The sequence below is a fragment of the Marmota monax genome, unplaced genomic scaffold (genome assembly GCF_021218885.2).
Source record: "Marmota monax isolate L192 unplaced genomic scaffold, Marmota_monax_Labrador192_F-V1.1 WCK01_AAM20220418_F8-fsc00004, whole genome shotgun sequence".
Classification (NCBI taxonomy): Eukaryota; Metazoa; Chordata; class Mammalia; order Rodentia; family Sciuridae; genus Marmota; species Marmota monax.
The window spans coordinates 13,584,376-13,601,140 of NW_026692881.1; the positions used below are offsets into that span (position 1 = coordinate 13,584,376).

The following is a 16,765-nucleotide window of genomic DNA, read 5'->3' on the forward strand; positions in this document are numbered from 1 at the left end:
ACTTGATTCTGTTAGATTATAGTTATATTTTTTGAAGTGGTAATGTCTCTAAAGGACAATGTTTTCTCTTGATATTGACTTTCTTATTTATACATTTAATTGCATATTTATTTCTGACAACCGTAATAGGGAATTAGAATGTCCTTAGACACCAGTTGGATAAGTTCTATTGTGGAGTGAATTCTAACATAATGAGTTAGCAGGATCTTTCTACTGGCCATCTAAAAATCAGAGGCATTGGGTATTATCTTGCTCTATTTATTTGGACAGAATGGCTGCTTAAAAAGTTGTCCCGTCTATGAGATCTGTATCTAGATAAGTCTGTAAGAAGGAACGTATCTTTGTGGGAAAAGAAAGTGTCCTGATTTTATTTATTAGCAGTGTGAATTATGTGATCTGGTCTAGCTTCTTGGTTACACTTAGGCTCTAATTAGTATCAAGATTGTTTCATTCTTTCTTAAACTAGAAACCACCAGTTTTTAGTATCTTATTAAAATCCTTTCTCTTTATAAATTTCAGCAATTGAATTTTTAATTTCTGTATATTCTCAAAGGATTGAATCTAAACATACATTTATCTTGTTTAGTGTGTACATGTAATTTAATTATATAAACTCATGTTTTAAAATAATTTTTGTTATATTTAAATTTGTCTGTTATCTAATTTTAAATTAGTTTGGATCTAAGTTTCAGGTAGATTTAGATCTTGAGGAATTTGGTTTTATAGTTTCTAAGACAGTTTTTTTAATGGGACATTAAAACTTACATTTGAATCAAGGTCAATTTAGAAAATGAAGTATAAGTCTGGTGCAGAACATCATGCTGTGTGAACTGCTATTTCTAATATTTCACCATATCTAAACATTGTCTATAATATGCTTTGCCTTTTCTTTTGCACTATTAATAAAATATTGAATCCTTAGATACATTTGATGTAACATACTTTTCTTAATTTATGTTATTTCAGGAGAAAAATCAAATATGATTTTTATATTGAATAACTCAAATATGTGACTGTTGTGTTTGCCTGATTGACTAAACCTGCTGCCATTTCATGTTTAGTATTTTCATTCTACATTTGCTTCACTTTTTAATATCCTCAGGTGTTTGTGTCTCTGCAGACGGTGTACTTGACCTGTCTACTAAGAAAAGTCCGTGTGCTGGCAGCACTTCCCTGAGCCATTCTGCAGGCTGCTCCAGTACTCAAGGGAATGGGTAAGGGAAAATATTTGTAGCCTTCCACAATTTTATCTAGATAATTCACCAGAGATTGATTTGCCAGTATCCCCTGTGTACTTTAAAATTTAATCCTTCAGAGTAACAGGTGGACCTTTTATAAAATAACCTTTAGGCTGTCAATCAAATAAGAGTATATCGGTGCAATGTAGAATTGTCTAGTATAGATCAATTTTGTCAGTTTAGTACAAGTAGTAAGTAGTCGTGAATGTAGTAAGAATATATGTCTTTGGGCTTTTTGTTGTTTAGTGTTGTGAAGTGTGAAACTCAAGCTAAATAATTCTGGAATTTAGACCTAAAGGCAGTGTTGTGTGTGCTATAGTTGTTGAATGAAAATTGAGCTCTAGGTTTCACTTGATATCTCTAATGGGGATTGAGTCCTCGTGTGTATGTGTGTGTGTTCATTTTTGTTTTGACTTGGGTTTGGTTTTGGTTGTTGATTTGAACTGCAATTTTAATTCTGTAGCAGTTCAAAAAATGTGATTGTATACATTTTAGATTTTTTAATAGATAAGGCTGGTTGTGGATGTTGATGGATAACCATCTTATGTTGCCAAGACATTATTACATGCTCAGTTTTATAACTCATACGGGACTAAAGCGAATTCTCTTATCATTTAATTTTGTAGTGTAAGAATTATACTATAATATGTAATTGTTACTCTGTGTATCTAGTAATCATTTAGAAAAGTCAGGTATTAATGAAGTATTTAGGCATCATATTAGAAAACTGTTGTAACCAAAAACCAACTTTACCTAGATATGCAAAATACCTTTGATAAGTTTATAAATCAGTTTATATGTAGGCATATTTAACTTTTAGACTATTTACATGGAGAAATTGTTTAGATTTTTACAAAAATGGACTAACCTTTTGTAACTAGTTTTTATTTATCTTCAAACTGAAGGATTTGTTTACTGACTTCTGAAATGTTCTCGTCTTTTATCATTTCACCTTTTTTATTATTTACTTTTCTCCCTTCTTTTCTTCAGTCTAAAAATGTTAACTTAATTCATTTTTTTAGATTACTGTAAATATAAGTCAGCAAGGTCCCAAATTACTGGGTTCCATTTATACATCAAAAACATGTGAGTTACATAATTAAGGATGTGTATAGTAGAAGCCCAAGTGCAGTTGGCGTAAATGAATCCCTTAAGATTCATCTTAAACTTTGCTACCAGATCCATGTATTATATGGTTGAAGTTGCTTTGCTTATCCCTCTGAATGGGAAGTGTTTTCTCTTTGGTTTTGTTTTATGGAAGACAAATGCACAAGCGGTATTGCCCATATTGTAGTTGAGTGTTCAGTGGTATTCTTATTATGATAATAATGATATTGGTCCCTGTAGAGTTTTGGAGAACATATCTGATTTATCATTATTGCAGAGTTTCATTTTTAGATCTCATTAATGTATAACACTTAATATTATTCCCCTTTAGGCTTGCTTTGCCAGTTGCCAATTTTAAAAGATTGATGACCTTTTTGTATTATGAATATCAAAACCTTGTAAATTAACTTTGTATAAATAGTTAACATTTCAAATATGATTTCAAAGCTTATCCACTTGAAATTTCAAAATAGGCAATTGATATTTCAGGAAGAGGAGTTTTTTCTTAACCAAAGAAAACTGCTAGAAGATTGTTTATAAACCTGATAGTAATTTCTTCGAATAGAACTTACGAGAAAAGTTTTGGGGAAAGTAAGGAATAATTTTCTTTGCAGTTACATAAGCTTAAAAGATATAAGTAGAGAATCCTGATACTCATGTATCTGCTACCATATAGTGTTTTACATTGAAGAAGTGTGGTAAGTTTAAATGCAGAAGTCGCTCTTTTGGTTTCTTTTAGTTTTGACTCCCTCCCTCCCCCTTGGGGCTGGTTTCCATTTATATTTTTTTCCCAAGCAAAATAAGAAATGTTATTTGGAATTGTTTAATTTTTGATGATGAACATTAGCTTGTTTGTGGAGTAAATAAGCAATCAGCTGGGGGTTCCACCAGTGTAAATGGTTCCAGTTTTATAGTTAGTGATCATGAATGTTGAATAGATTGCATTAAAGTAATTTGGCTTACTCTTTTATTACTGTACTTGTTTAGTGGTAACGTCACATTGGTAACACAATTCTGTGTAGATCTTTGGAGACTGATGATTACACTGTAATTAATAATTAAGGTCCTATTTTCAGACAGTTGCGCGAAACTTTTTCTCCGAAAATTTGTGAACCCAACCAGAGACCAGCCAACAGGTTTAATTTTTCTTTGCCCAAAAAGCTCCTGTTTTTTTTTTCCTTTCTCCTTTTTCTTTTTGTGAACAAGTTTTAAAACTAACTGCCGAGACTATTTTTTTTTTTTAATTTTAGAGAAAAATAAATAAATAACACAAAGTGATGTTACCCAAGCAAGGCCTTCTAATAAAGGAGTGGTCCCCTCACCCATCCCTCCCTACCTGTGCAAGTCCTGCTCACATCAGTTTCCTTCCATCCAATTAGGCGACCTGGGAGACCCAGCCAGTACCGCCCAGACGGACTTCGGAGTGGTGATGGGGTACCTCCAAGAAGCTTACAGGATGGAACCAGGGAAGGTTTTGGACACTCCACATCACTCAAAGTTCCACTGGCTCGATCCCTGCAGATTAGTGAAGAACTACTGAGCAGAAACCAATTGTCCACAGCTGCCAGCCTTGGGCCATCTGGATTACAGAATCATGGACAACACTTAATATTATCCAGGGAAGCCTCTTGGGCAAAACCACATTATGAATTCAACCTCAGCCGTATGAAGTTCAGGGGAAATGGTGCACTCAGCAACATCAGTGACCTTCCTTTTCTTGCAGAAAATTCTGCCTTTCCAAAAATGGCACTTCAAGCAAAACAAGATGGAAAAAAGGATGTGAGCCATTCATCTCCTGTAGATTTAAAGATACCACAAGTTCGAGGAATGGATCTTTCTTGGGAGTCTCGCACTGGTGATCAGTACAGCTATAGCTCTTTGGTAATGGGTTCACAAACGGAGAGCGCGCTTAGTAAAAAATTAAGGGCTATTCTTCCAAAACAAAATAGAAAAAGCATGTTAGATGCTGGACCTGATTCTTGGGGCTCAGATGCTGAGCAGTCTACCTCTGGACAGCCATATCCCACATCGGATCAAGAAGGAGACCCTGGCTCCAAGCAGCCTCGGAAGAAAAGAGGGCGTTACAGACAGTACAACAGTGAGATACTGGAGGAAGCAATCTCAGTGGTTATGAGTGGAAAAATGAGTGTTTCCAAAGCTCAGAGTATTTATGGGATTCCCCACAGTACACTGGAGTACAAAGTAAAGGAGAGGCTGGGCACTTTGAAAAACCCTCCAAAGAAAAAGATGAAATTAATGAGGTCGGAGGGGCCAGATGTTTCTGTAAAGATTGAATTAGATCCCCAGGGAGAGGCAGCACAAAGTGCAAATGAATCAAAAAACGAGTAGGAATACTGTAGAGTGCCAATTACTGTACAAACTGGGTGAGCACTACTGCATCATTGTTCAGCTGTCATTGTTTGCACCTAACTTCATTCCTGTGACACTGTTTCTTTGCAAATTTTGCATTGACTCGTGTATACAGAGGTGAAGGGTGCATTTCGAATGTTGCATATTTTTAAATTTCCATGTGCAGTATGGCTCGGAATATTGTTTGGCCTTTTGCATGTTTCTCTACAAAAGAGAATTGAGTTACCTCACAGAGAACAGATTCATGGACGTGGACTCCTTGCCTGTAGAGCCTGCATGCTTTTCTTTCTTTTTCCCCTTAAATTATGTTTGCCTTTACTTTAAAAAAAAAAAAGAAAGAAAAAAGAAAAAGAAGAGGAAAAAAGCCCCCTTTTAGAAATCACCTCAGTTATATTGGGAGCTTTATCATTGCAAATTGGAAAGCCATCTTATAAAATGTTCACATTTTTTCTTCTACAATTCAACTAATTGAAGGATTAAACTAAAGAAAAAACTAAGAAGAACAATGAACCTTTGAATTTGAAAATTTTGGTTATTCAATGATAAATATGTATTTGGGTCATTTATATAATTACACTTAATTTACTTCGAATTTGCAATCTACTTAGTGCTCACCCAGAGGGGAAGGAGGTGGGAAATGTGCACACACTACCTTCAGAAATGCTTCAGTTAATTACTTTGAACACTACCTTTGTTGTAATTTTATTTGAGATTTTCTAAGGGTAGAATTTGATCTCACCAACAAGTGAGGATATAGCCTTATCTCATGGAGGACGAGCTCCCTTCTTACTCAGGAGCAGTCAGGGTACATTACATAAAACAATGGAGGATGCCTCATTTTAGCTAGGTTTCTTTGTATTTTTCAGCCCTTTTACAGAATTGATCATGTGCTAACTAACAACTGAATATTGTTGCAGCGCCTAGTTTAATTCAAGGTCTGTTTATTGGGGGTGGGAGAAATAGGGAAAAGAAATGTGTATAACTGATATTTAAAGAATGATACTTAAACAACATCACTTGTCTGTCCAAAATCTACATTGATGAAGGGGATCTAAGTTTATGGTAAGAAAGAAAATACAATCCCAATTCTAATATAATTTTGGTTGCTTATCAGTTCTAACTAATTCAATCAGGAGTTAAGCTCATTTTAGTTTCTCAAATAATAGTACCAGATTGGGAGAAGTTGGGTTTTTTTTTTAGGTTACAGTTAATTTTGTTGGTCTAATCCTCACCTCTCCCTTTCTTGGCATCCTACATTAATATCCCCTTCTTAACTTCTGATATTTAGTTGATTTTCATGGTTGTTTAGCACACATTTCAGGACTTTTCAGACCATGTTTATAGAAGCACTCCTTGAAGAACATCTAAGCTTTTTTGAGATGGGCTTATAAAATTGATTAAGTTTGGAAAGTTTTATATTTCTGCAGTTTTTGCAAGAATAGCTGATAAGTAAAGCCTGTGGAATTTAGTCTTATTGTGATTAAATTAAAATTACTATTCCTGCAAATCAAATCCATACCACATATGCCCTATGTTTGAATCTGCTGTTAAGTTAGTTGGTCAGGCCCTTCTGAATGCTTAACCAAAACCAAAAATCATGAGTTTTTGTGTTAAAAAAAAATCAAACATGAAGTGTTGATTAGATTAAGATTGTCAGTTTCAGGTAGAATGCTAACAGTTCAAGGATGAGTGGTAGGTCCAGGTATTCTCAAGGCATAAATTCTTGCCTGGAAACTTTTTTGGAGCAGATAATTAAATTAGGTTAAGAATAATTTTCCCTCAGCAACCTTTGTGTTCAAAGGTTAGGCACACCATTGCTGTTATTAAAATACTGCTCATTCTTGACATAGCCTGGGCGTGGGTTTCTCTTTTGATTTGGTTATTTTGTTTAACAATTTAATCAGTGGGTGACTGAACATGTTTCCTCTTGGTTTCTAATCTCAACGGAAAAGGTAGTTTGGGTTAAGTAACAATATATAACTGCAATATTTCTAGCCTAGCTGGAAGTTGCAATAAAAATACATTATGAAATGTATGGTTTTCATCTGCAGTTGAAGGAAGTTTGGTAGAAAGTTTGCTGAAAGCAAAAGGCTAAGCTTATGAAGGAACACCTCCTTTGTTTCACATTCAGTTTTTCAGCACACAATTAATTGCAGCCATGGTACCTTTTTGCACAATGTTTGGGGTATTCAGTAGCCAAAAATTGCTGCAAAAAGGTCCTTTGAGAAATTAATTTGTGCTTGCTTTTTTATCCCCTCTCAGAAAGACATCACTAAAGGCCCATTTAAAAATCTGGCCCTAAAAATTGAACTTTTGTAGAGTTTTACTGTTCAGAGAGGTTTAATCCTATGTGGTAGTCTATATAAGTGATGTATGAGTTGAGTTATGTAAATTTTGTCATTGTAGTGTACATGGAGTGATCATTTTACTAACATAAATATTTTCTATGTGTGTTTCAGTGGATGACAATCGAGCAGCAGAAGAATGGTGTGCCTACCCTTTAATGCTGCAGTTTAAATAAGAGAACTTGTATTGTGTCATTTCAGATTGTAGGCTGAGAGTTGTAAATAGTGCAAATTTGAGTACTTCTATTATTTGTTTTGGTTAGAAAGTGAATTTAAAAACAAACCAAACTCTGAACTTTCTCAGATTAAAAGTCCTGAGACCTGAAGATTGTAATATTCATGTCTGTGAAGCTTTTAAACATTACACTTGAGATCAGTCATGACTTGATATTCAGGTAAATTTTCTTTTCCAAGAAGCTTTTGAATAAGCATATTTTCTCCAAAGGTCGGTCTCTCTTCCTCGCCCCCTCTTGTTTGTTTTTTTGAGTGTAGATTATTTTAAAGCACTAATTGCATTACATTGGTAACTGCAATATAAAATAGCCATTATTGTTTCGTGAAGCATGGTTGAAATTAGATAGTGGTCCCTTTTTAAATTTCATGAGCCTCTCAGAAAAAAGAAAAAAACCTTTAAAAAAAAGACAAAACAAAAAGCTGCTGAATATTTCAAAAGATATATATTTTACCTTATTGTAGGTTTTGTAAAGTTAGTTTGTAATATTCAGGTGCACTTTTAATGTTAAATTTTGTGTTCAGAGTTCCATTATACCATGTATTTCCTGGAGGTGGCTCATCATCATCACATGGCTGGCGGTCAGTCTTCATGCCGCAGTGATCCCTTAATATTTAATTTCTCTCTTGATTTGCCACTATGCTGTATTGGCACTTTTGGTGTAGATATTCTAATTTAGGGACATCCTCATAAATGTGTAATAGAAATTGGTCTACTCGGATACTTAAATTCTGCTTATCAGAGTTTTGCATGGCTCAAAACAACAGGTGACCATTTTTATGGTATGGGAAAGTGTAGTTCATGACTGTCTTTGTCACAAAAGCCTTTTTTCCTCACATTTTTGGTAGGTGGATGATGACATTACTCAAATTATATAACATTATTTGAACTAATGATAGGAAATAATGTATTTAAAAATAAATTCTTGCATTTCTAATGAGAACATTGATATTATAGATAAGCTATGGCACTATAAAATCAAAAACACTAATTCTGTGGACAGCTATCTAGTTGGTATTTTATCATTAGCATTCTCATCCTGAGACAGCACAGAAATCAACTGATAGTAATATAGTATATTATATTACTTTTTTGATAGGCTTACAAGTGACTGAATTATATTTGTGATGAGCTATACACTTTATTCTGCTCCTCAAATACCATGAAGGACAAGATCTCTCTTTCAGGAAAAATAATTTATATTTGTGTATAATACTTTTTAATATTAAGTTTGTTATTCTGAAGTTTAGATGTTGCTTGATATAAACCTTTGCTGCAGCAGATCATGAATATGAGTAAGGCTTTGTGTGATAGTAGGGTCCTTATGTGAAGTTAATTACTGTTCAATTCTGGTGCGCAAGCTCAACAAGTGTGAAGTGTGTATTAGCTTTATTTGGTACACTTTTACTTTACAATATTGAAGTGCTTTAGAACTCTGGTTATCTTATATAAATCATTACCTCAAACAATTGGCATTTTTATTCCCCAATGTTTTACCTTAGCTATAATATGAGCTATATGGGATCAGATAATAAAACAAAAGAAGGCACAATGAGATGTTTAGTTCCCAATTTTCTGGAGAGAACACTAAATTAGACTAAAAATGACTACCTGTTAAGGCCCATATCCTAACTACCTTCTGTCATTAGGCAGTACATAGCAACCTTTGAGCTGCTAGTGAGCTGTGTGTTCTCCCCCATCCCCAAGTAAGCACATGGTGCCAGGCCTGGTTCTAATCCTTTGTAGATTCTCTTATATTTCATTGACACATAATAGTGAAGCTTGGTTTTATGTGGCTAATAAAACAGATTAAGTCAGCTCAATGTCAAAACCTGAAATTATTTTGAATTATTAACGGCAGATGTATGGCAAGTTGGTGTCATTTTCTCAAACAGCTGTTACCCTTGTAGATTTCATTTTGAAACTGCATTTTTTTGTTTTATAATTTACCAAATGCAGAGATAGTTTTCCTGTGGAATTCTCTTTTCTATATATTCAGGTTGCTGTCATTGGTGATAGAATATGGTAATAGATCAAATTGCCCTACTTAATGTTGTATAGGAGATACTGACAGTCATAGGTTAAATTTTGGCCTATATGAAAATATCGAAGATTGTTTCCTTGTCACTGTTGCTGTAGAATTAGGTCTTCATTAATACTATGGTCAGGCCAGTATTATTAAAAACTTGACAGCTTTAGCCAAACAGTCCATTTAGGAGACTGTTAGGCTACATAGGGATTTTTTTTTTTTTAAGTAATTTCTTTCAAAAACTACTGAAAAGGAAAAAAGTATAATTATGGTACAAGGAATACAGACCTCCGGACACTTTCTTTATTAATTATTTTGGATTCATTCTGTCCTTGAGACTTGAGTAGGATTTGTAAACATGCTGACTGAAAGGGAAATGGAGGAATTCTTTTTGTATCCTCCTATATTCCAGATAATCTTGCAGTCATTTTTTTCAAAAGCTGACAGTAGCCCTGTAGCATAGCTCTGTAGCTGTGTATACTAAGTGTTATGAAGGAGATTGGAGGAAAGGGGTGGTAGGATGGGCAAGTACATAGACACAGATTCTGCCCTGTTACACTAAAAATGAGTCACAGGACAGACAGTGTGGTAAAGTTGGGCCATCTTCATTTGTTAGAAAAATCTTTACATTGTTTGAAAATGAGAATCAAGGCTAGTTAATGTTGATTTGACCAACAAACATGAGAAACTCTGAAACTCTTTGGGGGGGGCGGGGGAGAGTAATTTTAAGGTTTCCAGTTCATTTAGAACTGTTTCCATAAATGCTGAAAAGCAAGCACTTTTAGTTAACCATAGATTTATTGGATGTAGCAAATATTATACTCATAATATTTAATCTTTATTGTTTGAATGTGGAAATGAACTATTTACTTCATCTTGAACTGTTCTTGAATAGGTGCAAGATGATCTTTTCAACACTGGAAATGACCCTACACACATACCAAAAAAAAAAAAATCTAAAGCAGTAAGACATATTTGAAGATCCATACCTCTTAAACTTAGATTTGTCTTGGGGAAAAAAATGTATGAACCTATAACCAGTATTAGTGCAGTCTTGGATTCCTTGTTCTGCATAATTGCACCCTTTCTCAGGTATGTCCTGAAAACATAAATTTTAAAATGATCTCTTTGGAGATTAGATTCTCAGTGGATAGTGTGTAAGGGGACTGTGGGTGGGGGGCCAGGGATAGTTAGACACAGGACACGGACACAGTAGAGCAGGGATTTTTAACAGTCAATAGCCAAATAGAATTTCAGTCTAGGATATTTTTACCCCCTCAGAATGAGTGAAACAACTCCTACTATTTGGTAAATACCCGGTGCTACACTCCTAAAAGTCTTTCACCAAGGTGACTTTCCTGCTTGGTGGAAGGGTATATAGTGAACTTTACTGTCACTAGGAAAGCACTTGTCCAAAATGTTTAAAAGTACTAGAAAAGGGATAATTCAGCACTTTTTCTGTTACAACACTAAAGTCTTAATTTATCTTCAGAGTCTTAGGTACTGTAAGTTTTAGGACGATTATTTAAAAATATGAAACATACTACATAATATGGGGTCAGATCACATTTATATAAATCTTATTTTAACTAAAGACAATAACATTTTGTACCTTTCTAGCAATTGTAAGTGATTGCCTCATTTTCCCCATTTCGTTAAGCTTTTCAGGCTTAAGAATTTGGAATTTGAGAGAAGGTTAGGGGGAAATACCCCAAAATGAAAAAATTATATCAGACCATCTTAGAAAAATAAACCACTAGGAAAATGGGTAGGGATTCTCTCCCCCTTTAAGTCTTCAGGGAATGAACAGTATTTAGAATCTTTGGCTGAAATTCAAGCCTTTTTACTGTGTAAATTTTTAATATTAATTCACTTACATGCTTTTTACATCAGAGGACTGAAATGGATCTTAATGTTTTTAAGTTGTGGAAGGGTATATTTCTAAAATGAGGGGGGATGATTAACTAGGTTAGTATTACCAGCATTAGTAAGTTTAAGGAATTTTAGTATGTAATAGCAAAGTGTTTGATTAAAAGTCTAATTCTATATTGCTAGTCGAAATTAGTTACATTCTGATCTAGGAAAGATATAGTCATTGGATATTGATATGCTGTGCTGTCAGAAAACCAGACTAAGAAACCTTTATCTGACTCCTACATGTTGCTTGTTCTGATGGGATGTATACTTTACAGCAGCTTGTTGCTGCTTCGTTAAAAAAAAAAAAAAAAAGCATAGACTATACATTTGGAGCGTTTGCGTATAATTCTTTCTAACCTCCACTTTAAACTGTCAGACGTTGGTATTTTATCAGTCCACACTGTTAAATAAAACTAATGTTCTTAGAAATCCAACTTATACACACTGTTTAAAAACCCTCAGGGACAGTTTACACACTCTTCTCACTCAATTCAGGTACTTTGATGCTATTCTTAAACCTAACAGTGACTTGTATTTTTCTGTTTTGCTTTTATTTCAACGTGCTGGTAGCACATCTTTGATGAATGTCAACTTAAAAACTCAGTTCAGGTATCCAGGTATAACTCAGCCAAACAGATTTTAAAGCTGCATATAACTCTCCAGCACACGGTGCCTCACACTCTTATAGTGGCATTCTATATATTCAGTTATTACTACTGAGCAGATAATGCGGGGGTTCCTGTTAACAGTGTATTTTTTAAAAATGTGCATAAATGTATAGCCAGCACATCACTCTCTGTCTCTGTCTCTCCCTCCCTCCCTCCCTCCCTCCCTCTCTCTCTCTCTCTCTCTCTCTCTCTCTCTCTCTCTCACACACACACACACACACACACACAAACGGTGAAAGTATATATTTTTAAATGCCACTAATAGCCAGCACAATTAAAAGACATTCCTAGCTGCCTCTGTAAACTATAACAGATGCAGTTCCTCCTTGATGTGGCTCTTGCTTCTTCACCATAACTACTACTAAATTCAAGCACTGGTCCTTGGGTGTCTGACCTCTACATTCTAGTTTATGCAATGTCTTTAGAGAATCTGTGCACTGGCCACTGTGATGGAACCATTGGGCCAGGAGTGCTTTGAGTTTATCAGTAGTGATTCTGCCAAAGTTGGTGTTTTAACATGAGTATGTAAAATGTCAAAAAATTAGCAGAGATCTAGGTTTGCCTATTAGCAGACAATTTTGTCAGTGTATTTTATAGCCTTGAAGACCTCAGTGACAAGTTTCTTCTGATGTGAAGTTCTAATTCCAGTGTTTTAGTCCTTTACATCTCTGATGTTAAGACTTGTCTCATAACTCTTGTTTTCTACAGTACTATCTGTGGTTAACAAAATAGGTTATCCCTCTGCTTGATATTTGATATCTTACATCTAAAAGAAATTCTCTCCATATATAATACCCATAGCCTTCAAAGATATGGAAAATTGCATCTTTCAGATTTCTAGAAGTTCAAGTGTCATGAAACAGAACAGGAACCCCCTTAACTCTTATGGACCTCATTTCAATATACTGTTTACAGTTTGACGGAATTGTATAATTTAATATTTCTCTTGTACTGTAGTTTATATTTATTTACAGATTTTTTTGTACTGTGTGATTTGAACTTTTTGTTCCTTGCTATGATTAATGTTTATGTAGTAGAGCACTTATGATCACAAATTAAGATTTTTGGTTTGATTGCACTACATTAAATTTTTTAATGCAGTTCTGATTTTTTGACTGGACTAAAATAAGCTGTGTCTTAATGTATGTGATGAGTACTTAAAATTTTAATCCATGTGGTCCCCCCACCCCATTTTCTTTCTTTTTTTTTCGTTGTATGTCAAAAGCGCTAGTTCTTTCGTGCATGTGTAAGATTTAATGGTTCCATTGTATTATTTGACCATGACATTTTGGAGAAACATTCCCAGCTGTAATGTTGTGTATGGTAGTTCTCACTGGATGCTAGACTTTCAAAACCACTATTCTTCTAATAAATTTTGTTGTGAAAAACTGTTTTTAAAGCTTGGTTTCTACTTCTTACATTTTTAGTTTTGTTTTTTTTTTTTTTAATGGGCTAAGGAAAGTGTACTGTAAAATGCACATGATAATCAATGTTGTAATCTTTCTTGGTAAATTCTTTCCAGATGAAATTGCTCAGATTATTAGAAGTTGCCACTATAAAATTGTGGTTCAGAATTCAAGTGCAATACTGCCTTGTAACTCAGTGTCTTTACTAATTTGATACTTTCCTTAAACTCCCTCAGTTTTCATTGGATTTCTCACTTTAAAAAATTCTGTTGGCTGAACAAAATATATCAATATTTCTATGATGCTATCTTAGAGTAGACTTAGTTTTTCATAATTGTTTAGAGTGAAACTTCCTGCTGGGATTGGTTGTCAAAAAAGAATACCAGTTTGCTGATTTGTTGACTGTTTTCTTGAGACTTGACTACAAAAGCACTGTCAATCAGTTACAATTATTCTGTTTCTTGGGAGGATGCTGATCAACATTTATATTGTGGTGTTTTAAAATGAGATGTATAAACAAGCTCTGTATTATAAAGAGGTTTTTGTAAAATGATTAAAAGAACTGAATTATGGTTCTTAAAGATTAGAAATAAGAGTAAAATATTTCAGGAAAGCTGCCTTTTAAAGCTCAGTATGTAATTACAATAGATGAAGGTATTGTGGATAGTTGGTCTAGCTTACTTTTTAGTTAATTTTTTTTGTCTGAGACTAGCTAGATATATCTGTCTTGGTGTGATGTTTATAAAAATCAAAATTTTTGTTGGTACCACAAGTGTGTACATTGGCTTCATTTATTTCCCTTATTCACTTATGCCATGTGTTTATAGACTATATTTCTGAAAACCAAATTATTATTCTTTTGTAAATTTCAAAGCTATCGCAACTTGTTTCTTATCATTTCTTGCTGTTATCTTTTCTAAACCAGATTGGTGATAGTAAGATTATAGTCTAGAATATGATAAATGAATTTGTTTTATTTTAGTGCTCCTATTTTCAAATTGATACTTGGCTCTTTAATGTTATGATCCTACTTAAAGAAAGCCCTTCTTTCTTTTCTACTAGAACTTTCTTTTCTTGATTCAGCTGATATTTTGAAATTAACTCAGGGATCCCTGTGTCTCAACAAGTGTAGGAATTAGGGAAATTTCATGTGATAGAAATGAAATTGCAAAAGGGAAATGGAATGGAAAAAGTAGAAATGGAGGGACTGTGCCAGATTCCGAGATGTAGATTTCTTACTTTTTTCCTTCAGGTATTGAATTTCTTCTTCCAGACATTTGTGTTCAAATGTAAAAACATGCATAGGTTCTATAATGTTGGGTTTTATTGCTGAAATGAGTGAATAATTAGGTAAGGGTTTGATAGTTATTATATTCAGTGTCCTTGTTATTTTTTGCTTCCAGAAGGTAAGGATTTTAACACAAGAATTTTATTTATCATATTCAGCTTGCAGGTTCTGGGACTTTTAGTAGTTTTTTTGTGTGTGACGGGGATATTGTAGTATGAGAGTCAGGTTGCATTTACAGCTGAAGTAGACAGGTTTGCTTTTAGGGGTTAGTGGAAAATAAATGTTTTTAAAACAAAGCTTTATTTTAAAAAAAGATTTAAGGGTTGATGAGCATATAACAGTTAAAGCCCTGATTTGGTTAGAGTTTAACTAGAATTTGGAAAGTAAACAGAGCTATCAAAATTCATAAGTACTGGGGCTACGGATGTGGTCCAGTGGTAGAGCACTTGGGTTTGATCCCTAGCATTACCAAAAAACAAAAACCCTCATAAGTTTTATATTCCAAGTTTGGAATTTTGTAGGCATGTAAGAACACTTAACTTCTTATTTCCTAGTAGTTGTAAAATATTAATTGTATTTATCTTTCAACTTGGTATCACTTGTTTAAAGTGTGTTCAGCTGAATGGGCTTTTCGGCCTCATTTGAACACTGAATCTATTAAAAATGTAGTTTTTAAAGTGTGAGACAAATCACAAATCTGTTCTACCATTGGGAAATACAATGGCAACCCTTCATTAAATAATAAGGCTATACCTTTGCATTACAGTCTTTTCTAAACTTAAAAAAAAAAAAGATCTTCATATCTCTTTTTATTTAAAACAACTCTTTCATTTTTATCTTGAATTGTATATGAAGGTAATGATACTTTTTCAAAAATTAGCCCAAACACTTTTATTCTACTCCGTTGTACCCAGTTTCTTTTTTCTGTTGGGCTAGTTCTACCTTGAATGTGAGAGTGCAAATGGTCCTGGGGGAGTCATGAGATATAATTCATTTCAGTCAGAATCACCTTTTAAGGAATACACATCCCTGGGTCCTACATCTGAAGCCAATGAATTCATTTTTAGAAATGAGAGTTAAGTATGTTATATATTTTTAAGACGGTGTACAGGAGGCTTTTCGGTTTGAGTTTTTAAATTGTGGTTAAAGAAACAAAGTTTACCATCTTAACCACTTTCAAGAATAGTGTTTAGTAATATTTAGTATATTCACATTATTGCACAGCTTCAAATGTTGGTTAACCCACTAGAATCCATTCTGATCTTCAATTTTTAAGATGGAAAACATGGAACTTAGAGAGTTTAAGGAACATATCCCTCTTCACACAATTAGTTGCCCAAGTAGGTAAAGCAGAGAGACAGATGATAACCCAAGTTTGCAAGGCAGAATTTGATGGGCATGGCTTAAAATCCCAGTCCTCATACTCTCTTACTGTGAGATATTGAACAAATTACAGAACTTTTCAAACCCTCTTTTTTCCTGCCTTAAAAGAGTCCTGTACTACCTGTTCATTGATTTAATATGAGGCTTAAATGAAATCTTATGTATAACATACTTAGCACTGAGTCAGATTCTTTGCAAATGTTAAATGAGAGCAGGAGTGAAGTCTCCTGACAAGTGTTATAATTCAGTGTGTGAGGGATGGGAGAGCAAGAAAATCAGATCAAAAGCTGTGGAGGAGAGTATATTGGTTAGAACTCTGAAGGTGAGACATATGTGTTTATATGTTAGACTATGACATAGGACTGCCAATCTTGTTCCCTTCCAAAATGTTGGAACAGTGAGAAAATTTGAAAGGAATATTGCTTTTTTGCATATTGTGCTGTTTTAGAATATAATAAAAATACCGTTCTTTGTTTCAAAGAATAAAACAGTAGATGTCATTTGAAAGTAGAAGATGCTTAAATTATAAAGTTAAATGCAATTTAACTACATTTCCATTGCATGAGTTTTTTCATACTTTTTTTAAGGTTGAAATTTCACATGCTTTGAATCTTGATTTTTTTAAAACATAGGTAGTAGAATTTGAGCAACAATATAAAAGCTATATGTAGGAGTGTGTTGGAGTGTATTTAATCATAAAAACTTTATGGTTTTCCAATAAAAGAGTTTGAGGATTCTTCTGCCTATTTAATTAGATTTTAGTGAATTCTTGTCAGGTGGGG

At 33.9% G+C, this 16,765-nt stretch overlaps 1 protein-coding gene across 29 annotated transcripts in view; it reads left to right on the top strand.

The window, feature by feature from the left end:
- Nucleotides 1–16,765, top strand: part of Lcor (ligand dependent nuclear receptor corepressor) — a 134,311-nt gene that overhangs the window by 93,500 nt on the left and 24,046 nt on the right. For 23 of the 29 annotated variants that reach the window (XM_058581168.1, XM_058581165.1, XM_046449795.2 and 20 more), the window contains one exon: nt 1,103–1,214. The exons of 2 other annotated variants lie outside the window; for them this stretch is intronic. In XM_058581168.1, the coding sequence (XP_058437151.1) occupies nt 1,103–1,214 (112 nt within the window). Of the gene's footprint in view, nt 1–1,102; nt 1,215–3,724; nt 13,300–16,765 lie in introns of those variants that run through there. 4 more of the 29 variants (XM_058581179.1, XM_046449799.2, XM_046449789.2 and 1 more) reach the window with 2 other exon arrangements.